The following is a 24,705-nucleotide window of genomic DNA, read 5'->3' as shown; positions in this document are numbered from 1 at the left end:
GGGTACAATGTGTGAAGTCCATTTCTGGTGTCCCCCGCTGTGATATTGCTGGAATATTGCTAAAAGGGGCGTAAACCAAACTCACTCACGCTGAAGACCCAGGTTTGATTCCCCACATGGGTACATTCCTGGTGTCCCCGACCCTGATATTTCTGGAATATTGCTAATATCATTCGCTCACTCGTTCAGGGCAAAGCCCACATGACCCGGTACATAGGAAATTATGTCTGACGACATGCCATATGCTGTTTTAAGATATACCATTCAAGTCGAAGTCGTAAAGGATAGCAGGCAATTCTGATCTGTGAATAACGCCGTCTTCGTTGGGGTCGACGAGGACGAAGCAGGTAGCTGCTCCTTTGCCCGAGAGTCCAGTTGCTTGCAGGTACTCAGCCAAGGTCACCTGGCCGTCCTCTGGAATGTCAGAGTGTACACTCATTCTCAATAACGGGGTGCAAATGCTGTCGCCGCCATGCCAACTTAATTAGCAAATGTTATTATCAGTATGGTTGGATAATGCTACCAACCTGCCCAACATACATCTTGCATAAACGGTAACCCCAAATAATAACCCCCAAAGATTATTTGTTACAGCTAAGGTAATAGGTCAATTTGAAATGTTCGCTACAGTAGCAAAACCTTACTTTGCAGTTTAGCTTAACGCAGTTTGGTATGCAAATACCTGGATATATATCACCCAAATTACTTTCCATGTACCACTTGCTTGACAACAACATTAGATTCTATGTCGAAACGTCGCCTATATAGAATAAAGAAGTTGTATATCCATAAAAATAGTCCTCATTCTGGATATTAGTTCATTAGGACATTGATATTGGTCAAAAGTTTTATTTTCTGCAAATTGTTAAATCCAATCCATTCTTTCTGGATAAATGAAGTTGGTCTAATGCCATGTCGCCAGTTTTGAGGAATTTTCAACTTGACATGTACATGTGTGTAGAACAAAACATAATCTGACCCATTCACTTTGAATGAATTCAATTAATTTTTACATTAATGGTACTTGTCATTATTTGGGGCTTAGAATTTCCCTCTGCGTAACATATCTCAATACAAAGAAAATATTTCATGCGTAGAAATAAGAGTGAAATGTCCGCTACTACCACCAAATTAGGGAATTGTGCTCTTTTTTCACATAGTTAAAGTTACATTTAGAACACGAAGTATGCCAGATGGGAAAGGAAAAATATATTAAAAGCTTGTGTGTTGTTAAAGGTAACTTACTGCTTGATTTGCCAGAGTATATAATATATTACAGAAGTGTTCGTTACCAGGGTATTCGACACTCCATAGCTTTTGAAGTGCTGATACTATTTTTGTTAAATATCACGTGACTCCTATCCCATCTGGGAAGTCAAAGAGGATGTATACAATCACCAAAGACTTACAATTGAGAGTCATCAGAAATAGGAAGGAACGATGTAACGAACATTTCATTTCTAAATAAAAAATTGATACCATCACTTACTGTTTAGTTATTAATCACATTTTTGATAAGGCAGACTAAAGTTAAGAACGTTAAGATTTATGAAGATAATGTCGATTTTTAGTTTGCAAAATACGTAAATAGCTCCCAAACATGCCTATTAAATCTTTACAAAATTGTTTTCAGTTTTCAACATCTTGATATCTGCCCAGTTTAAGTCTATCTGAGGACAAAACAGTGTTTCTGAAGACATGGCCTTGCCTGAAATGTTCGTTACTTACATAGTGTAATATTTGTATCATGTGGTTGGAAAACTATTAATGCATGTTTCCTCCAAATGACGACACATATGGTTTATGATTGAACTTTCACAAGATTTCAAAGTATTTGTCACTTAATGGCGTTTTGTTTCATGTGTATCCTGCGTTCCTAACGTTTGCTTTCACACAGTTTGGTCAATGTTTGCAAGTTCAGTATGTTTTATCCTGCAATGTACTTGCTGGGGATTAGTTAGTCTGCCAAGCAGGAACATAGTTACAATGTTAAGAAAACATGTACTCCCAGGCTTGGTAATAAGGGCCATGACTGCTTTCTAAGTGCGTGTTTTTATCGGCTTAGGTGGTTATCCTTTGTTATAACGAACATTTCAGTGTTGTGATTCTCTAAGAGTGTACCTATCTTGTTAGCTTGTTATATTTTCAAAAGCTTTCAAGTCTTGTTGAATTCCCGTTGGTTTAAAGCAGCCCAGTATGTTACCATAGCAAAATAAATGATCTCACTTAAATATAACTTGAATAATCTTTCAATGTTTTTGAGAGAGGGAGAGAGAGAGAGAGAGAGGGAGAGGGAGAGGGAGAGAGAGAGATAGACCTAGAGTAGAGAGAGAGAGAGAGATAGACACAGTCAACAGTTTAGAAACTGTGACCGCCTGAACTTCTCTGGGCTCATGTCTAAGTCAACGAGTAACAGCGCCATAATAAAAATACCCCCAAAACTATTGAGTGTTAGCCCCCTTTTATTCAACGAGTGGGTCACGAGTGATTTGAATAAAGGGGGGTAACTCTCAAGTACTCTTGCTTGGGTGTACCGCCTATACAAAATCTATGATAAAAAGGCACCGGTTCTTTTCCAAGAGCTCCAACCTGCGGCTTTGGACAATCATCGGAAATAACTACGTTTACTTTCCCATTTGTTTCTACGTACTGTTCAGATCGTTCTGGTCGAAGAGGGCCTGTAGTTCGCGGAGGTCGAGAATCTTGTTCTTGTTAGTGTCTATAGTCTTCTCGAAGATATCGGTAAAGTTTCTGCAAATGATGAAAATCTTCTGTTGCGAACCTCAAACAATAAATTCCTTGATATGAGGGCACCGCAGGTTACCTAGTCGTCTAAGGTCAGAGAGAGTTATCTAGCTGTTTTGTAAACTCCATACCCATGGTCGTACGTTACAGCAACTTGCTCACTGCCTCACACTTTTATATATAACTGATAAGACGGATACCTATAATACACATATCAATTACCCCAGGATACATACAAGCAATGCACCTACAATTGAACTGATCTAACTGATACTAATAATACACACATCTATCATCAGGAAATGATACCTACAAACAATGCACAGCGACATATATTTCCTGTTATTCTAGCAATTTATTTCGAAAATAGAAATTCACGTCACGTGTAAGAGATTTTACGTTCGCTTTAATCTATACATACCCTTGTCCAGCACACAGACCGACGAACGCCAAGCAGATGAGAAGAAACATTGTTGTTCCTGTGAAAAAAACAAGGAGATTACCGATCCAAAGTATATCAACCTTGTCAGTTGTATATACTCACTATGCAGCTATGTATATATTCTCCTTGTTTCATCTCTTTGTATCACATGCTTGATAACAGTGTTAGGACATACACCGAAACGCCGCACTCATTGCAGTAAAGAACTTGGTTTTGCTTGGAGAGCGCCCGGGTTCTCCAACGGGAGCACAGACCGTCTGACACTCTGGGTAATGCAGAAGGCTGCAGTGTTGGGGAGCCTTCGTATTCTCCGAAAAGTTCTTGGTAGGTTCCACTAGGAAGCATTTCCTGGGAGAAGTCCCATTCGCTGTCGGGGCTGCGTGTGGAGGGTGCAAGGGCCCTAAGCTGATGATGAGCCTTACCAGCCTGACTGTGCCAGGATCACCCGAACCCTCTCTGCTGCATAATATATTTTAATCTGTAAAACATAATAATAAGTGGATTTATGTTTACAGATTAAGATGAAAAATTCAACAGAGAGGTTTAGGGTGATTCTGGCACAGTCCCATCAAGAACTTTCCGGAGAATATGTAGACTCACCAACACTGCAGCCTTATTAACTATCCATACTATCCAGACTATCCAGAGTATCAGAAGGGCTGTGTTTTTAAGATGGAGAAAGTGGTGTGTTTTTAAGATTGTTTGGCCAAGAAATTATTTGTCCGGATCTGGGCCTTCCCCTGGAGCAAATCCCAGTACGATTGGTTTCATTATCGGAGGAAGGCTGACTGGGCTGCGGAGTTGAAAGATGATTTGCCCCTTGTCTGTCGGTTACCAAGTAGTTACCCAGCTTCTTTAAAAATGTACGCATTTATGACAGCAACATAATTCAATTGTTTAAAAAGGATTCGCATCAATTGGATTAAGGTTATGGGTTTAAGAGATCTTACCTGTCTCAACTTCCCCAATCAACTTTAAGGTTATCCCTAAATGTTTGATTTTATTGATCTTAACTTTGCTGAATAAGAAATTAGGGTACGACACGTGATCATATGAAAATGACAAATCATTGCCCGCTGTTCATGCAGTGTTGTGTTTTGGTGATGTTTGGGTTTGTTGTTTGTTTATTTCGGAGGAGTGAGTGAGTCAGTTTAGTTTTACGCCGCACTCAGCAATATTCCAGCTATATGGCGGCGGTCTGTAAATAATCAAGTCTGAACCGGACAATCCAGCCATCAACAGCATGATCATCGATCTGCGCAATTGGGATACGATGACATGTGTCAACCAATTCAGCGAGCCTGACCACCCGATCCCATTAGTCGCCTCTTACAAGAAGCTTTGGTTACTGAAGGCCAATTCTAACCAGGACCTTCACGAGTCAGATACCAATAGGAGCAATCAATTCGGAGGAGAGTTTGTTTGTTTCTTCATTTCGGAGGAGACTTTTGTGATTATTTTATGAATTTTTGGTTTAGGAGTGATTTGTTTGACGATTCCCTTCTTCTTCTTTTTCTTCCTCAGTTAGGTGTTTACGAAGGTCGCCTTCGCTGGTTGACATGTCGACCGACGTATCCCGTCTTGGGATGCATGGTGTGGGGCCGTGGGAAGGCGGTGTCCCTCCTTGGGACGCTTGTTGGGCCTGTCCCTCCTTGGGACTCATGATGGGAGGTGTCCCTCCTTGGGACGTTTCTTCTTGTTTTTTTATGAAGGTCGCCTTGGACCTAACCCACCTGAGGATGCATCGGGTGTCCCTCTTTGGGACGCATGGGTTTGTCCCCCTTTTGGACGCGTGTGAGATGACCAGGCAATTTCTAATAGTCAGTATACTCAGTGTGTTGGAATGAGTGTTTGTGGGTTTGCGGGGATTTATCTCCTCGTGACCGACTGGTTGGTTTTGGCCAGTAAAAAGTCTTGTCAATTTGTTCCCTACTCAGCACACGGAGCATGTGACTGGGAAAACGCACACAGCCAAGTGTGGCGTCGTCACATCTTCCCAGCCATTATGCCCGCATACGCCCCCACAATATAAGACTACAAAGGTACGTACTGAGGGATTAAAAGTATTGTAACTTATTGTCTTCCTGAGAGGGTACGTAAGTCCCAAAACATTCAAAGTAAATTTAAACTAACCACTGTTTCAATCGTATCCTTTTATGGAAGGCTAGATTTGTCTAAATTGTTAACACCTGAAGGGATGGTAAACCAAGCTGGGTTCCATGAATGTAGCAAAGGTACTGTAAGTCCCTATGGTCCCTAGTATGGTGATATACCTTCACTTGTTGGCAATCTATAGCCTGTTTTTTTATATTGTCTTGTCATCTATACAGTTAGAGTTTCTTTAAGTGAGGTGAGGTGAAATTGGGATTAACGTCGTGCTTGAAAATATTTCGCTCATATGACGATGTGCATGCGTGTGTATGTGTATGTGCGGCTGCTTGTACTAGCCCAGACTGAAGCTGGTTTTATAGTGCTAGGCCACTGAGATACCATGCCGCAGTGAAGCATGAATACCCCACTCAGACACAGTATACTGACTCCGAGCCGACCAGTCCTTGTTGCACCTATTAATGCCGAGCGCCAGGCAGGGACCAACAAGTACCATATTTAAACGTCTTTTGTTATGACGCGGCCGGGGATCGAACCCCCGACGTTCCGCTCTCCGAGCGGACGCTCTAACCACTACACCACGGAGGCGGTCTGAGTTTTTTAAGACTGTTTTACTAGTTTTAAATATATATCTATGATAAACTATTTTTGGGGTTTTTTTTACTGTCCTTCGTTGACAGCTCTTATAACTTTAATTATTATGAATCTATAAGTTGATATAGCCACGACATGGCTGAAATACTGCCGATGTGACTTAAGATCTTAACTCACTCACAACTCGGGCCGTATACTCCCATAGGGACTGACAATTGCCGGCGTAATAAAGGGTTTTGAACGTGATATTTTGCGTTGAAAAATGTTATCATTATGATATACCAGATGATGAATTCGATTGGCAATGAGGAGTACCCGCCAGAAACCAGTATTTTCTATTTAAACTATAACACATGTTTGGCTGGGTGGTCGGAAAACAATCGTTCGGCTTTTCCTTCCATGAAAAGATGTGCCAAGAGCAGTAAAGATTTTCATTGAACATAAATCCTAGTCCCCTTCAACGGGAATACTATATTTACTGTCCTCAATACAGTACTCGCCTGAGCAGTTCCTCCAATATGCTGGGGTGGTGGGTTAGCCTTCTGTGAGTGAGTTCAGTTGTACGCCACACTCAGCAATATTCCAGCTATATGGCGGCGGTCTGTAAATAATCAAGTCTGGACCAGACAATCCAGTCATCAACAGCAAGACCACCCGAGTCCCGTTAGTCGCCTCTTACGACAAGTATGGGTTGCTGAAGATCAATTCGAACCCGGATCTTCACGGGTCGTGACTTGTCGTGTCGTGTCGTGACGAACATATGGAAGGAGTAGGGTTTTAGCAATATTCCAGCAATATCACGACGGGGACACCAGAAATGGGTTTCACAGATTGTACCCATGTGGGGGTCTTTTGCGTGATGAGCGAACTCTTCAAAAGCTGGAATAATGCTGAGTGCTGCGTAAAACTAAACTCACTCACTCTTCACGACACGTCGTTATGACGTAGAAATACTGTTAAGGAGCGTCAAACCTGATCATCATAATCTGGCACAACTAAGGCCCGCTACTCTTGTGGGGGATCCTTACGAACGGTAACAACTAAACGAAATTCACACGATGAAAGTCTTATTTAGAGGCAAATCTTCTCTACCTAATGTGAACATGTTTGTGTAATTAGAGTTAGGTGTATGACGTGGAGTTAGCCGTAATGTAGATATGTTGGTGCCATTAGAGTTAAGCTTATGGGGTAGAGTTACGTCCCTTAGCAGTGCAAGAATCCCCTGTTCTTGTCACTGAAATAATCACTCGGCTATGGAACCATCGTTTTGAGAAGCGGAAATTCTCATGTCAGGTAAGGAAATAACGTTATAACAGAACATATATAGGTTGTTGAAGCATCTTTATTCATGAAAGTGACATCTATTTACCAATGGAAACCGGAATACCGAAGGCCTTATAGTAAAGCTGAAATAATAAGGATTTGTTTCTTTTAGAATTGACGTGTAAAACATACAAATTGTTGCACCTAATGTCGGTAAAACCTAGTGCCATAAATGATAAAAGATATAAACTGAGATACCAATAGGGTGAGTGAGTTTAGATTTACGCCGCACCCAGCCATATTCCAGCTATATGGCGGCAGTTTGTAAATTATCGAGTCTGGACCAGACAATCCAGTGATCAACAGCATGAGCATCGATCTGCGCAATTGGGAACCAAGTCATCGAGCCTGACCACCCGATCCCGTTAGTCGCCTTTTACGACAAGCTTTGGTTACTGAAGACCAATTCTAACCCGGACCTTCACGAGTCAGATACCAATAGGAGCAATCCTTATAACGCAGTGAAGTGAAGCAGTAGTTTTATGCAGCCATCTACACTATGTCTTCAATGTTGGAGGCTTCTGGTGTCCTCTGTCGTGATATAGCTGGAATATTACTGGAAATTGCGCAAAACCTCACTCACTCACAGGGGTAACATCTGTATCCATATATAATGTATGTATACTACCCATCAAAAGTTTAGACTCACTTAAAGCACTCATTATATGTTATGTATATATGCGGTTACATCAAAGAGGGGTAGTGGGGTAGCCTAGTGGTTAAAGCGTTGGCTCGTCACGCCGGATACCCAGGTTCGAATCTCCACATGGGTACAATTTGTGAAGCCCATTTCTCGTGTCCCCCGCCGTGATGTTGCTCGAATATTGCTTAAAGCGGCGTCAAACCAGTCAGTACATCAAAGATGAATTTCTCAACTAACTTAGGGGAACCATCTACAAACCTCATGCAGATGAACTGCACGAGGATCATGCATCGATTTTCTGAAAAGCATGTGCAAATATCGTGCATGTGAACAGTTGCGTTTTGGTGTTAAGAAGGGAGAAGTTTTGTTAAGAATTCGCCAATTTTCACTAAGTTTCATGATTTATTAAACTCGTTTTGGTGTTAAGAACGAAGAAGTTTTGTTAAGAATTCGCCAATTTTCACTACGTTTCATGATTTATTAAACTCATGAAAATAATTTTTGCAACGTTACGAATTTATTTTACAATACATCAGTTCACGTGTAAACAGTACCTTTAACATTATGGAATATTTTGCAAAATCTAGTTTAGAACAGTTGCCTGAGTTAAGTGGCTATATTTACACTAGTGAGTCTAAACTTGTGATCGGTTGTATATGTTCAACATGTTCTGCTACAACAGCTTTCAAGAGAGACAAGAAATATAATAATAATAATCATATAAACATGCATACATACTTCGCTATATTTCTTGATAAATTCTAACGCCGTGACCTTGCCATCGCCTGCAACAAGAATGTCAAGATTGTCAAGAAGAATGTGCACAGGAGTGGCTTGGTTGTCTTATCTGCACATTGCATTGCATTTGCCAGATAGAGATGTGTCGAAGCAAATCTGTATAATAATTGTTAATGTGAAATATCTGCAGAGCAAATGTGCTAGTGACCATACTCTGATGAAATCTGTGATCATCCGTTTTATTTACTTCCACTTTGCACGGAAGCCCACTGGTATTGCTTGAATACTTTTTCATATTGAAGGCGAGGACTTTTTCCAACTGAATGTTCCGAATTGACGCGTCTTTTGAAAAATATCCACTTTTCAACATGGACACGCGACTTTTCTACATTGACAGATGACTTATTAAACAAAATGAATTGTCTCAGAAAAAGCATGAAACAGGCGCAACTGATTGTTGAAAGAAAACTGCTACAAAATTCATGGCTGCAAGATGTTTTCTATTGAGGCTCGTAGTTTTAAATAATAATATCCTTTTTTGTGATTTAGTTGAAATTGTGTCTTGTCAAGCTTTGGTACAGGTTTACACGATGCAATATATTCTCGTACAAGATATTGTATACATGCCAAAGAAAATAAAAATTACTTCTGAATGATGCATACATACTATAAGCTATATTATGTTATAATATGATTGTTCAGGAATGGGGCATTGGGGTAGCCTAGTGGTTAAGGAGTTCGCTCGTAACGCTGAGGACCCGGGTTCGATTCCCCACATGGGTACAATGTGTGAAGCCCATTTCTGGTGTCCCCCGCCGTGATATTACTGGAATATTGCTAAAAGCGGAATAAAACAAAACTCACTCACTCGTTCAGAACAAAGCCGACATAACCCGGTACATAGGAAATGTTGTCTGACGACATGCCACATGCTGTTTCAAGACATACCATTGAGGTCGAAGCTGCTAAGGATGACCGGCAATTCTGAATCGTCAACAACGCCGTCACTGTTGGGGTCGACGAGGGCGAAGAAGGCAGCTGGTCCTTTCCCCATGCCTCCAAGTCTCTGGTATTCAGCCAAGGACACCTCGCCGTCCTCTGGAATGTCAGATTGTAATGTCGAAATCTCGATAACGGACCTACCTTTAGATAGACCTATGTGCAGTCAACCGATTAGAAACTGTGACCGCCCGAACTTCTCTGGGCTCATGACTAACTTAACGAGTAACAGCGCCACAAAACAAAAGAAAACCAAGAAAGAAAAAATAGAGAGTTACACCCCTTCATTCAACGAGTTGGCTCACGAATGATTTGAATAAAGGGGGCTAACTCTCGTGCATTCTTGTTGTGGCACACTGCCCATACACGGTCTTTGAAAGAAATGCACTGGTTCTCTTCTAAGAGCTTCAACCCGTGAACAGTCATCGGGAATGTCTACGTTTACTTCCCTATTGGTTTCTACGTACTGTTCAGATCGTCCTGGAGGACGATGGCCTTGAATTCCGGGAGGTCGAGAATCGTGTTATTGTTAGTGTCGATAGTTTGCTCGAAGATATCGGTTAAGTTTCTGCAAATGATAAAACCTTCTATATTGTCAACTTCAAACAATAAATTCTTTAATATGAGGGCACCACAGGTTACCTAGTCGTCTAAGGACAGAGAGAGTTATGCCCAGTAGGCAGTCAAAGAATCCGAAGACGTGGGTTTAAATCCCAGATTATTTCTGATGCTACCTGGTTCGTCTCCTCCAGATCCATTCTCGTAAGTTACAGCAACTTGTTCACTGCCGCACACTTTTATCACTTTATATAACTGATAAAACGGGTACTATAATACATATATCAATTACCAAAAAATACCTACAATTGAACTGATCTAACTGATGCTTATAATACTCACATCTATTATCAGGAGATGATACCAACAAACAGTGCACAGCGGCATATATCAAACTGTTGTTATTCTCAGTAATATATTGCGAAAATTTAATTGATGTCATATTTAAGAGATTTTACGTTTGATTTAACCCTTGTCCAGCACACAGACCGACGAACGCCAAGCAGATGAGAAGAAGCATTGTTGTTTCTGTGAAAAAATTACCATTGAAATATAAAAGCTACACAACATGTTAATAAATACTACAAAACATGCAGATAAAAACGACTAAACATGTACAAAATATAAGCTACAAAATGCTTTCCATAATGACACATTGTATGTATCAGATTACCTTTTTAAAATGATGCAAGTGCAAAATTTTAACCCCTTTTAAAATGATGCAAGTGAAAAATTTAAATTTACCACAAAATGAAAAGGTGAAATCAAGCATTATAGCCAAACATATTGCCAATTTCAATACAACCTTCCTTATACGTGAGCCGCCTCAGTGGTGTAGTGGTTAGAGCGTCCGCCTTGAGAGCGGAAGGTCGCGGGTTCGATACCCGACCGCGTCATACCAAAAGACGTTTAAATATGGTACTTGTTGGTCCCTGCCTGGGGCTCGGCATTAATTGGTACAACAAGGACTGGTCGGCTCGGAGTCAGTATAATGTGTCTGAGTGGGGTATTCATGCTTCACTGCGGCATGGTATCTCAGTGGGCTAGCACAATAAAAACAGCTTCAGTCTGGGCTAGTACAAGCAGCCGCACATACACATACACACGCATGCACATCGTCATATGAGCGAAATATTCTCAAGCACGACATTAAACCCAATTTCACCTCACCTCACCTCGCAGATAATGAAATAGCAAAAGAACCATTTTGGGATCCCAGGGAATATGAAATGATAATAAATATTACTGACCATGTTCTCCCGGCATACCATTAAATTAATAAAAAGGCACGACGGCAAGGGAATAAATACAAGTTGATGATTTTACACATGCACCATATTTTTAAATCCATTTGTCCGCTCGTCCTGAGCAAACCAACGTGAGTCGGAGAATTCTTACTGTTCAAATATCACAATGTCACGAAGAGATCTTCTCAAAAACCCAGTAGCTGAAATGGACTTCGTGCAATTCTTAGCTTAGCTTTTAAATATGTTGTGGTTTCACGTTCAGAATGTTCACGTGTTGAAAGAACAAACACTGATCCTAATTTTACGTAAAAACTTGTTCTGATAACCTTCATGAAGATTTTAAACAATTCTTAAATTTGCATTCTTGTGGGTCTGATAATGTCTATCACCCCTTGTTCCTTGGTGGGGCGGTGGGGTAGCCTAATGGTTAAAGCGTTGGCTCGTCACGCCGAAGACCCGGGTTCGAATCCCCACATGGGCACAATGTGTGAAGCCCATTTCTGGTGTCCCCCCGCCGTGATGTTGTTGGAATATTGCTAAAAGCGGCGTAAAACTAAACTCAGTCAGTCCCTGTTCCTTGGTGTACAAGCGAAGGTGTGATTTCTGATCGTGGTAAAAACGTAATCCGTCTGTCGGCTCTGACGATTATTTAAAAACAGCCGCAATATAGCTGGTATATTCCTGAGTGAGGCGTTAAACAGCAAACAAAACAATTCGTGGACCAGAATTTAATACGTGCAATTGTATGTCACATAAAATCTGGCACACACGTCGCACGCTGAGACCCAAACATTATACAGTACCGAATATTATAGTACTTGACATTCTGCAGGTTAGGAGTTGGTGAAAGATAACTGTTCCCGAAAATGCTTGAAAACAATTTGTTCCCAGGTGAATTCATGCATGCCAGATATATACCACAATAATAGAGGGTTGAAGCAATGTCTTACCTTTTGAATAACGATTTCACAAATGAAACAAGGCACAATGACTCAGAGCTTTTAAACATGTATCTGGTATCGAGATTTCGACATTACAATCTGACATTCCAGAGGACGGCGAGGTGTCCTTGGCTGAATACCTGCAGGGAATTGGAGGCATGGGGAAAGGACCAGCTGCCTTCTTCGCCCTCTGGTCATTATCAGATTGCAAGTTGTTCCTTCCCAAAGATGACGGCCACGTGACGACATGGTGCAAAAGTTGGTGCACCATGTGCAAAATTTTTCCATATTTCGTATCATATTCAAATTTCTATCACCACACGAACGAACAGTATTTCCCAAATGTATTAACGCTGGGAAAGAACGTTTAATAACAATAATAAGAAATGTTGGGGGTACAAGGATCAACTTCTTGTACAAAAAATGGTTTTGGAAGACGCTAAAACATATCACCGCAACCTCTCCTTGTGCTGGATTGACTACAAAAAGGCATACGACATTTTGAAGTCTCTTCGTGGTATTGACCTACCTGAGTGACTATTTGATTTACTCAAGTCTTTAATGAGTTGCTGGTCGACTCAACTTGAGATGTTCTTTAAAGGGCAGGTGCATACTTTGGGATCTATTCCAATCAGAACGGATATATTCCAGGGGCACTCCTTCAGTCCTTTGCTCAATAAAGAGGAGGGTTACCATCCCGTACCTCCTCAGCACAGATCCTAAACCCCGCTTACTCATCTCCTGTACATGGATGACATCAAGCTCCTTGCCAAAGGAGATACCAATTTGAATGCGCAGGTTCTCCTTGTCGAGTCCTTTTCTAATGATATTGGCAGGGCATTTGGACTCGACAAATGTAATACTCTTCATTTAAAACGTGGCTAGGTAATTAATGATGGATCGGTCAAGTTACAAGGGGGAGGTGTTATTGAGCATCCTGTGGAAGACCAAGCCTACACCTAGCTTAGGATGCAAGTTCGAGACAAGCTCCAGAATGCCCAGATTCAAGACAAACTTCGGGCCAAGTATAAAACTCGCTTTAAAAAATCTGGAGCTCAGAGCCAAATGCTTGAAACAAGGTCAAAGCCACCAATACTTTTGCTGTGTCAGTCCTTTCCTATTCCTTTGGAGTAGTTGATTGGACAAAACAAGATATCCAGAGTCTTGACCGCCTGACCAGAAGGATAATGTCTGACAACAGAGCCCAGCACCCACGTTCCTCGCTTAGTTGTTTATATATGCCAATCAATTCCAGAGGATGGGGTTTGGTTAAAGTGGAGGCTCTTCATGGTAGAATTTTATTGTGTTCTTTTGCACATATATATATATATATATATATATATATTGGATGATCCTCTGGTGATGCATGTTAAGACTCATTATGAAAACAAGGAATTCCATAGATGTTTTAAGCGTGCCAGGGTCATTGGACAAAATCTGAAATTTGAGGTTGAGTTTGTTGATGGCAATGTACTGCTGGACGGTACAGCAATGGGAGTAAACCAGGTGAAATCCTTCACCAAGTCTGCCCAGAGTCGGTCACTTGTGAAGAAACATTCTGAGAAACCATTGCATCATATGTACATGCAGTGTGTGGAAAAGAACACCAATCCAACCGACTCCTTCGCCTGGATGAAGTCTGCTGGTCTTAAATTTGAAACAGAGGGCTTTCTTTTTGTTCTCGGTGCCCTTGGTTTGGTACCTCCTGATCTCTTGGTGCAGATCAGGAGAGCGCCCGGGTTTGGTCAAGATATTATTTGTCCGGATCTGGGCCTTCCCCTGGGGCAAATCCCAGTACGATTGGTTTCAGTATCAGAGGAAGGCTGACTGGGCTGCGGAGTTGAAAGATGATTTGCCCCTTGTCTGTCGGTTACCAAGAAGTTACCCAGCTTCGGGGCCCAGTCCCAACTGGGTAATGTACGTTTAGTTCAGGGAATACAATTCACATACATTTATAATGCGCTGAACTCCACTCACTAGTTAAATGCTCATGGCTCTGTGATTTGTCATCGCTGTGGCGAGAGCCACGACAGCACAGAGCGTGACAAGATTTTTAAATGTGCTAACTGCCATGACCCACATGGTGCCTCATCAAAATCATGCCCTGTGTGGCAAAAGGAGTAAAAACTCATGAGATTAAAATGTGAGAAAAACATCTCTTACCTTGAGGCCAAGAAACTTTTTGTAAATGAGGTTTGTACTCCAGTGACATACTCTGCTGCAATCACTCGTTCTGTAGCAACGTCCTCTATTGCTTGTCAAACTGACTTGACTTGGGTCAGGTCAGTAAAACCTGTTTCTGCCGCTCTACAAAAGCCCCCAGCTACTGAACCTGTGTCCCCAATCACACAGTCTACTTCTGCTCCGCAGACTGCGAGTCAGCCTGAGATACAGTCCAAAACAGTTAACAAACAGCCAGCCTCAGCCAGTTCTTCAAAACCAAAAGGTAAAAAAATTAAACAGAAAAGAGACACATTCCGTCCCTTTACCTCTCGACATGGAGGTCACACTGTCCTCACAGGACAAGCGGAGGAATAGCCCATCTTCACATTCACGAGTGAGATCTCCAATGGAGCCACCATCAAGTGTCTAATATAATTCAGTGGAATTGCAGAGGACTGAAGAATAACTTCAATGAAATACAATTACTCATTCAAGATCTTCAACCGTCAGCATTATGTCTTCAAGAGACATACCTTAAAAATACTGATACCTTTAATTTAAGACGGTTTAGTGATTATCATTCCTTCTCCCCTCCGGGCGATAAAGCTACTGGAGGCGCCTCTATTTTGGTACACCAGAGTATCATTCACAGTCCTGTCACTTTAAATACGGACCTTCAAACTGTTGCTGTGCGTCTGACTCTGCACATTGCTCTGACATTGTGCAGCTTGTATATACCTCTTCAATTATTCAACAGTCAGATCTTCAAAATCTGTATGATCAACTTCCAAAGCCATGTCTCATCATGGGCGATTTTAACAGACACAACCCGCTTTGGGGAAGTGCCCATACTAATAACAAAGGTAAAATCCTTGAGGAATTCATTTCTGATAATAGGTTATGTATTTTAAATGACGATTCACCCACCTATTTACATCCAGCTACGGAACATATTCTTCCCTGGATCTATCACTTGCCGATTCCAACTTATATAATGAATTTGTATGGATGGTTCATGATAACCTATGTGGGAGTGATCACTTGCCCACCATTCTCAAAACAATTAGCCCTGGTGATAATCCACCTTCATCAAGAAGGAACATCGCCAGGGCTGACTGGTTATATGAGGCTTTGTGTGTTGAACACTGACGTATTTGCGAACAGCGAAGATCCTATACAATTGTTTTCTGATATTCTCAATGACATTGCTGATCAAACTATGCCCAAGTCCTCTGCAATTCCACATATTCGTAAACCATGGTTTACTAATGACTTTAAACAGGCCAGAAAAAGTAGGAAGGAAGCTGAAAAGTATTTCGCCGACATCCTACAGTCCACAATTTAGATAAAGTTCAAAATTTAAATGCGAAGGCTCGACGCACTTTTAAACAGACTAAGCGTCAGTCTTGGAGGAAATATGTTTCCAAAATTAATTCCCGTACACCTATGTCACAGGTGTGAAATATGATACAAAGAATTAAGGGCAAAGGTTCCAAATCTGCTGTTCACCATCTGAAGGATGGTGATAATGTATTAACTGATAAGTCTGATATTGCAAATAAGATCGTCAATTTACGTCCCAGAATTTCAACAATACCAGAAATGACAGGAGAAGAAGAGAATAAATTTTAACTCAGACAATGGCGAAGACTATAATGAATTATTTTCATTACATAAGCTACACACTGCACTTGAGCAAGATCATGATAAAGCAACAGGAGCTGATAACATACAATATCAGCTCTTGAAGCATTTACCGGAATCATGTTTGGATAACTTCTAAATATTTTGATTCAATATGGACTTCAGGAATTTCCCAACTTCCCATGAATGCCATTGTAGTCCCTATTCCAAAACCTGGACGGGATCATACTGATCCGTCTAATTACAGACCAATCTCTCGAGTTGTTTCTGTAAAACCATGGAAAGAATGGTGAATAATAGATTAACTTGGTATCTTGAAACCAATAACCTGATATCAAATATCCAATGTGGTTTCAGGAAGAATCGTAGTACCATTGATCATTTGGTACGATTAGAATCCTTTGTTAAAAATGCAATAGTAACTAAACAACATGCTGTATAAATTTTCTTTGATCTTGAGAAAGCTCTCATACGACCTGGAAGCTAGCATTTTGAAGGATTTACATGACTTTGGTTTGAGGGGGCTTTTACCTCTATTTATATCACAATTTTCAACAAATAGGCAATTTCAAGTCCGAGTGGGTTCAACCCTGTCTGACCATTATAATCAGGATCAGGGTGTCCCACAAGGCAGTATTTTGTCTGTCACTTTATTTACTATCAAGATCAACAGTTTATCCAAGATTGTAAACGATTCAATTGATGGATCACTTTTTGTGGATGATTTGAATATTTCTTGTCGTGGTAAAAATATGCATACTATTGCACGGCATTTGCAGTTGTGTTTAAATAAAAAAAAAGGTGCCTTGAAAGCTAATTGTCTACACTTTTGTAGAACATATAAGCCGCATAAAGACCCTGAACTATCTTTAAATGGCACTCCCATCAAAGTTGTAAAGGAGGCCAAGTTCTTGGGTCTAATTTTCGACTCCCATTTAACTTTTTTGCCGCATATTAAATCCCTTAAAGCCAAATGCCTGAAGGCCCTTGATTTGTTGAAAGTTGTTTCCAACTCAAAGAGGGAAGGGGATCAAGCTACCCTCCACCAATTATATCGATCATTGGTCCGCTCGATACTTGATTATGGCTCCATAGTATGTGGAGCCTGCAAAAGCAACCTAAAACTACTTGATTCTGTCCATCACCAAGGCCCAAGACTTTGTTTTGGGTCCTTTAGAACCTCTCCTGTTGACAGTCTCTACGTCGAGGCTGATGAGCCATCTCTTACCCAACGCCGTAGAAAATTGTCCTTGGAGTATATAACAAAACTTTATCCTAACGAGTCTAACCCTGCATTTAACTGTGTCTTTACTCCCTTTTATGAGGATTTGTACAACAAAAAGCCTTCTCTTGTTCAGCCTCTTGGTTTAAGAATTAAACCATTCATTTCTGCTGCCGGCATTGAGCTGGAAAATATATCTCCTTCCCGTCTTCTTTCTTCTCCTCCTTGGCAACTGGTGAAGCCTGAAGTTGACCTAACTCTGACAAAGTTTAAGAAAATCTGAAACTAATGAATTACAATATAAACAAGAATATAATCAATTAAAAAATAAAAATAATACATTCATATCCTTATTTACAGATGGATCCAAGGATGGTGGCGCGGTGGCATGTGCCACTGTCATTGGATCTAGAACAATATCTTCTCGACGACCAAAAAACAGCTCTATTTTCACAGCAGAAGCTGACGCCATATTAACAGCGCTTCAATATATTAATAAACACCGTAAATAAAAACAATACATCATCTTTTCAGATTCTCTCTCGTGTCTTCAGGCTATTAAAAATCTTTCTTGTAAACATCCACTTTTATTAGAAATTATTGAATTATATAATGAGCTTGCTACTGGCCATTGCGACATCGCCTTTTGTTGGTTACCCAGCCACGTTGGCATTTCTGGGAACACAATGGCCGATCTTGCAGCCAAGGCAGCACTCAACAAATTTGTGACACCGCTTCTTATTCCATACTCTGATTATAAAGCTGGCATTACAACTTACATCCGTGATCTGATGCAAAAGAAGTGGGACACCCAAGTAGGCATTAATAAATTACATGAAATAAAACCCTATATTGTTTACACCTACTTGGGTTGTCAGTCCAGATTGAAGAGGTCATCATGCGACGATGTCGTATTGGCCACACAAGATATACTCATGATACCTATTGAAAGGTGAGGATCCTCCTCTTTGTATCCCTTGTGATGAAGGAATCACGGTCAAGCATGTCCTGCTTGACTGTGTTGAATATTCCATCACAAAGGGATATCTATTTCAAATCACGAACTATGAAGGATCTTTTAATAATGTCAGTTCTCATTTAATTATTGCATTTTGAAATGAATTAGATTTGTTAAATGATTTGTAAATAGATAAATGGTGTTTTAAACATAGTAGTATAAAATTGCAACTGTGATTGTTAGTGGCTGTATCCTCGAAGGGGGTTAAAGTATCGTAAAATTATTGTCCTCCTGAGAGGGCGTAAGTCCCAAAACTTTCAAAGTTAAATTTTTGCTTTCCCGATTTTTAAACGTAGTATATTTGTTCCTTTAAATTTCGGCTAAATCGCCAGCGGCTGAAGGGATGGTATAAATCCAACTAGGGTCCATGCAGGTAGCAAATGTACTGTAAGTCCCCATGGTCCCTAGTATGGTGATCTACACCTTCAGTTGTTGGCGATCTATAGCCCATTTTTACATTGTATTATCCAGGAATAATGTTCTAATAATGATATATGCTAGCTAGTTTTAACTCAATCTAGTGGTTTTACCGTCCTTCGTTGATATTTTATATATTATATGTATGTATTGTGCATTTAGAAGTAGTTTTAGTCACGATATGGCTGAAATATTGCCGATGTGACTTTAAATCTTAACTCACTCACTCACTGCTGGGTACGTTTCCACAGATATTTTCCTGTGTTGTCTGAATATTTAGGCTATAGGCTCGAACTGCATTGAATTGATATCTGGTATTACTAAACAAAGGCCTACAGAGGGTACAGTGATATACGTATTTGAAACAAGGATATTATCATTTCACATGACTTAACAGTACCAAATGTGTGGGTACATTCCCCAACATAATTATGTCCATGCCGGTTATAATGGTAACCATTTCTGAAATAATCTAGTGACTCTACAGTTGCATTGCTGTCCTCCCATTACGCAGACAGGCAGTTAGCAGACGCCTTAAAACTGCAGCATTTACGGTTCAATGACCAGATTAGCTACTATCCGTTACATACACATTATAATGGAATAGTCCAAATAAAAACGCAAAAAGAAAACTGAAGCTATACTATTCACTTTGAAAGATGGCCGAAAAGACATTTATTTTAATTTTGAATGCTGCCAAAAAAGTTGATTTTCATAAACATTTGGGTTTAACCTTCTCGTCTAGCGGTAATTGGCATTATCATATTGAAAACATTGTCAAGATGACATCTAAAATGATTGGAGCATTTCAGAAATTAAAGTTCCTACTAAACAGAACAACACCAGTTTTTTTTCAGGATTTTCTCCCACCTGTAGTAGGCAACCGGACAAGCTAGGAGTTAAGAAACTCCAATAATTTTAGCATGTACAAGACTGAGATACTCAACATCATCTTTTTTCCATCAACAGTTAAAATATGGAATAATATTCCCTTAGCTGTTACAGATTGCGACATTTTAAATCTTATATCCACGTGAAAGGAAAGTGTGCACCTAAATATTATTCATATAGAATAAGTAAGCTAAATGTTTTGCACACAAGATTAAGATGCACTTAATTATGATTTATTTAGAATAAATATAAAAAAATGACGCATCATGTCATCGTGGCCATGGATGTGAGAATGTTTTTCATTATTTCCATTATTTACAAAGTATTGTTATAATTAGAACATTGATTGGTATTAATCTTACATGGCAATGCAGGTCTCTCATTAATCTATGATTACACAATGCCATTTATCTATCTATATCTCTCAAACAAAACGTTTTCTCAGTTAACTTCAGTTGTACACATCCTATTATTGGGAGAGGGTTTTTCTAAGTTGGATAGCTTGTGCCCAATCCTTTTCTTGAATGCATAAAATGTTTCAATCAATAAACTCAATCAGACCTCTCAGTGACAAACCTGTTTTTATATTCGATAATAATCAATAGCAAAAATAATTTTGAGAAGAGAAGACAGATTATCATTTTATTACAGCAAAGTTCTATTTACACACAATCAAACTTCTCAGTAACGAACCTGTTTCAGGCTCACCCTACTCTACTCAATGGACAGTGGACTGTTCCATTATACCTGTAGGTGTCACCTTAATTAACCTTCTAGTTCAGTGTCTGTCAATTGACTGTGTCAAATGGGTGTCTGTCAATTGGCAAATATGATTGTTTCTTCTGTAAATGATCCTTAGTCAACACTTCAATAATCCAAACCCCGACATCCGAGTTCCCCAGAATATCATAGTCAATTAGAAATTAAATTCAAGGGTTTAATTTATACGTATGGTGGACGAATAGTTTTAAGTGCCACTTTGTGTTTACATTGGAAAGTCATGGTCATTCACAATATGCTGGGGCGGTGGGGTAGCCTAGTTGTATAAGCGTTCGCTCGTCACGCCGAAGACCCGGGTTCGATTCCCCACATGGGTACAATGTATGAAGCCCATTACTGGTGTCCCCCGCCGTGATATTGCTGGAATATTGCTAAAAGCGGCGTAAAACCCAACTCACTCACTCACTTACTCACTTACAATATGCTAGACTTGGATCTAAAATTCGCCACGAAGCACACATTAAGATGCAAGTTTCTCTCTGCTTGGGTCATGTTATATAAATAAATGTGTAAACGTCAGTCTTTACATTCAGTTGAATGTTTTACTATACCTATAATATTGATTCTATGAGTTTTCTCAATTTTCTGTAGAACGACTAGCTGAGATTAAGAGACTTGAAACCCACAAAGCGTGGTGATACCCGAGGAAACGGAAAGTTTTCCACAATTCTTCCTTTTGAGCAGACCCGTGAAGATCCAGGTTAGAATTTGTCTCCAGCAGTGTTCCAGGTATATGGCGGCTGTCTGTAAATAATCGGGTCTGGACCAGACAATCCAGTGATCAACAGCATGAGCATCGATCTACGCAACTGGGATACGATGACATGTGTCAACAAAGAGCCTGACCACCCGATCCCGTAAGTCGCCTCATACGACAAGCATGGGTTACTGATGCCAGGCAAGGCAATAGTAACAGAAAACGTACATGTTGTTGAAATATCTTTATTCATAAAACCGGCATCTATTTACCAATGGAAATCTGCATGGCGAGGACTTTATTGTAAAGCTGAAATAAAAGGTATATTCGTTAAGAATTGACATGTAAAACATACAAATTGTTACACTTATCGTCAGTTAAATCCGGTGACACAAATGGTAAATATGAACTGGAATACCAGTGGGAGCACTCCTGATAACGATGAAGTGAGCCAGTACAGTTTTACTCGGCTTTGCAACACTTCTGGTGTCCTCTGTTGTGATATATCTGGCACATTACTGGAAATAGCGTAAAACGTCACTCACTCACTCACTCACTCACTCACTCACTCACTCACGGAAATGAACATAAATACATACATCACCATAATGCTTGATAAACTCTTCCTCCGAGACCTTGCCATTGCCTGCAAGAAGAATGTCAAGAAGAATCTGGACAGGAGTGGCTTGGCTTTCTTATCTATATATTGTTTTGCATTTGCCAGCTAGTGATGTGTCGAAGCATAGTGATGTGTTGGAAGGCATAATACTTGCTAATGTCAGATATCTGCGCAGAAAATGTGCTTGTGACTATTCTCTGGTGAAATATGTGTCATCAGTTTTATTTACGTCCACTTTGCTCGGGAGCCCACGGGTATCACTGAACATTTTTTCATATTGAAGGCGAGGACCTTTTCAAACTGAATTTTTCGAATTGACGCGCCCTTTAACAAAATCCACCACATCAACATGGGCGCACAACAACGTTTCCACATTGACACGACGTTTTCTTCAGTGACCCGAGTGCCGTGGTTTTATTTAACAAAATAGACTGTACCAGAAAATGCATGAACAAAAATGTCACTGATTGTTGAAAAAGCAAACTCCGCTACAAAACCTGGTTGCAAGTTTTCTTTTTAGGCTCGTAGTTTTAAATTAAAAAATATATTTTTGATGATGTAAGTGAAATTGTATCTAGTACATTTGGGGTACATGAAAAGGTTTACATGATGCAATATATCCTCACACAGCATATGGTATACACTCTAAAGAAATTCAAATTTATTTCTAAGTAATACACGTATACGATATACTATATTACGTTAAACCACAGTCGTACAGGGCAGGGACGGTGGGGTAGCCCAGTGGTTTAAGCGTGCGCTCGTCACGCTGAAGACCCAGGTTTGATTCCCCACATGGGTACAATCTGTGAAGCGCATTCCTGGTGTCCCCGACCGTGATATTGCTGGAATATTGCTAATATCACTCACTCGTTCAGCGCAAAGCCGAGATGACCCGGTATATACGTCATTTTGTCTGACGACATGCCACGTGTGGTTTAAGACATACCATTGACGTCGAATTTGCTAAGAACGGCAGGCAATTCTGATTTGTGAATAACGCCGTCGTTGTTGGGGTCGAGGAGGGCGAAGAACGCAGCTGGTCCTTTCCCCACGCCTCCAGTTGCCTGCAAGTACTCCGCCACGGGCACCTGGCCGTCCTCTGGAAAGTTTGAGTGTAATGTCGAGAGTAATGAAGATTCAATTACAGACCTGCCTTAAGATAGACCTATGTACAGTCAACCGTTTAGAAATGGTTACCTCCCGAACCCCTCTGAGGTCATGTCTATCTCATCGAGTAACCGCGCCACAAAAAAGTACTAGAGAGTTACCCCACATTATTCAACGAGAAGGCTCACGGCATTCGTAACCACTCGTTGCCATTCCGTACCCTGAAAGTAGACTCGTAACCTCTCGTAGCCATTTTATCGAACGTGGCTCTATCTGAGCGCAAAAGCGCAGAGAGAAAGAAATAGTGTAGTCGCCGAACTATTTTCAAGGGCATGTAACTCTAGTTTACTTGGAAAACAAACATCGCAACCACGCCAAGGAAATTACCTCAAAGGGTATGTTCAACATGCTTAAATACTTTCCTACTCCATAATGTTAATGTATCCTGGTTATATAAAATCAGGAAACCCAGGAGGTCTATGCAATAATTAGAATATACTTGAAGTGTCTGAGAAAAAAATATGCAAGCCGAAATGAAAAAATATTTCAAAGACCTATTTTAACCCGATTTCGTCTTTACATACGCGCATTCTGATTGGCTGAGGGAATATTTCTCCCGAAATATGGCTACGAGAGGGGTACGAGTCTACTTTCAGGTTACGGAAAGGGACGAGTAGTTATGAATGGGTTCACGAATGATTGGAATAAAGGGGGGGGTAACTCTCAAGTATTCTTGTTGTGGCATACCGCCCATTCAAAATCTAAAAAAAAAGCACCATTTCTTTTACAAGAGCTTCAATCTACGGCAGTGGACATTCATCAGCAATAACTGACTACGTTTACTTCCCTATTTGTTACCCGTGAAGATCCGGGGTAGAATAGGTCTTCAGCAACCCATGCTTGCCATAAAAGGCGACTTTGCTTGTCGTAAGAGGCGACTAACGGGATCGGGTGGTCAGGCTCGCTGACTTGGTTGACACATGTCATCGGTTCCCAATTGCGCAGATCGATGCTCATGCTGTTGATCACTGGATTGTCTGGTCCAGACTCGATTATTTACAGACCGCCGCCATATAGCTGGAATATTGCTGAGTGCGGCGTAAAACTAAATTCACTCACTCACTCACCCTATTTGTTTCTACGTACTGTTCAGATCGTACTGGTCGAAGAGGGCTTGGAATTCGGAGAGGTCGGCAACCTTATTCTTGTTAGTGTCGACAGCTTGCTCGAAGGTTTTGGCGTATTGGTCGTGAAAGTTTCTGCAAATGATGAAAATCTCCTATTGTCAACCTCAAACAATGAATTCTTTGATATGAGGGCACCACAGGTGACCTAGTCGTCTACGACCAGAGAGAGTTATGCCCCGTAGGTTGTCAAGATTCCGATGATGTGGGTTTGAATCCCATATTACACCTGATAATACCTGGTTCGTCACCTCCATGCCCATGCGGCAAACTGGGTCAGACTTTTATCACTCTATATAACTGATAAAACGGATACCTATATTACACATTATATCAATTACTCAAAACACCTACAAACAATGCACCGTTACGATTATATGAAACTACAATGTATCTCGAAAATTGAAATCGTTGAAATTGACGTCACGTTTAAAAGATTTTACTTTCACTTTTATCTATAAATACCCTTGTCCAGCACACAGACCGACGAACGCCAAGGAGATGAGAAGAAGCATGTCTGTTTCTGTGAAAAATTAACATTGAAATATAAAAGCTACAAAACATATTTATAAAAACTACAAAACGTGTAAATATCAGCTACAAAACATGTAAATAGAAACT

At 40.4% G+C, this 24,705-nt stretch overlaps 1 protein-coding gene across 6 annotated transcripts in view; it reads right to left on the bottom strand.

Moving 5' to 3' along the window:
- LOC124290851 (guanylyl cyclase-activating protein 1-like) overlaps positions 1 to 24,705 on the bottom strand; it is a 51,152-nt gene that overhangs the window by 23,781 nt on the left and 2,666 nt on the right. For 2 of the 6 annotated variants that reach the window (XR_006902057.1, XR_006902056.1), the window contains exons 1-3: positions 12,349 to 12,491; positions 10,610 to 10,679; positions 10,061 to 10,161 (exon numbers count right to left, since the gene is read on the bottom strand). Coding sequence is in view for 4 of the 6 variants with exons in the window: in XM_046727696.1 (XP_046583652.1) it covers positions 21,436 to 21,480; positions 21,771 to 21,817; positions 22,740 to 22,892; positions 24,047 to 24,159; positions 24,550 to 24,599 (408 nt within the window). In the remaining 2 variants the exon portion in view is untranslated. Of the gene's footprint in view, positions 1 to 7,216; positions 7,297 to 8,594; positions 8,642 to 9,542; positions 9,693 to 10,060; positions 10,162 to 10,609; positions 10,680 to 11,549; positions 11,599 to 12,348; positions 12,492 to 21,403; positions 21,481 to 21,770; positions 21,818 to 22,739; positions 22,893 to 24,046; positions 24,160 to 24,549; positions 24,608 to 24,705 lie in introns of those variants that run through there. The other 4 variants (XM_046727697.1, XM_046727699.1, XM_046727698.1 and 1 more) reach the window with 4 other exon arrangements.

This window comes from Haliotis rubra, unplaced genomic scaffold (genome assembly GCF_003918875.1).
Source record: "Haliotis rubra isolate DU_JTF1 unplaced genomic scaffold, ASM391887v1 Scf476, whole genome shotgun sequence".
Taxonomy (NCBI): domain Eukaryota; kingdom Metazoa; phylum Mollusca; class Gastropoda; order Lepetellida; family Haliotidae; genus Haliotis; species Haliotis rubra.
The sequence above is the reverse complement of the archived record's forward strand: the minus strand, read 5'-3'. Positions and strand labels throughout refer to the sequence as shown.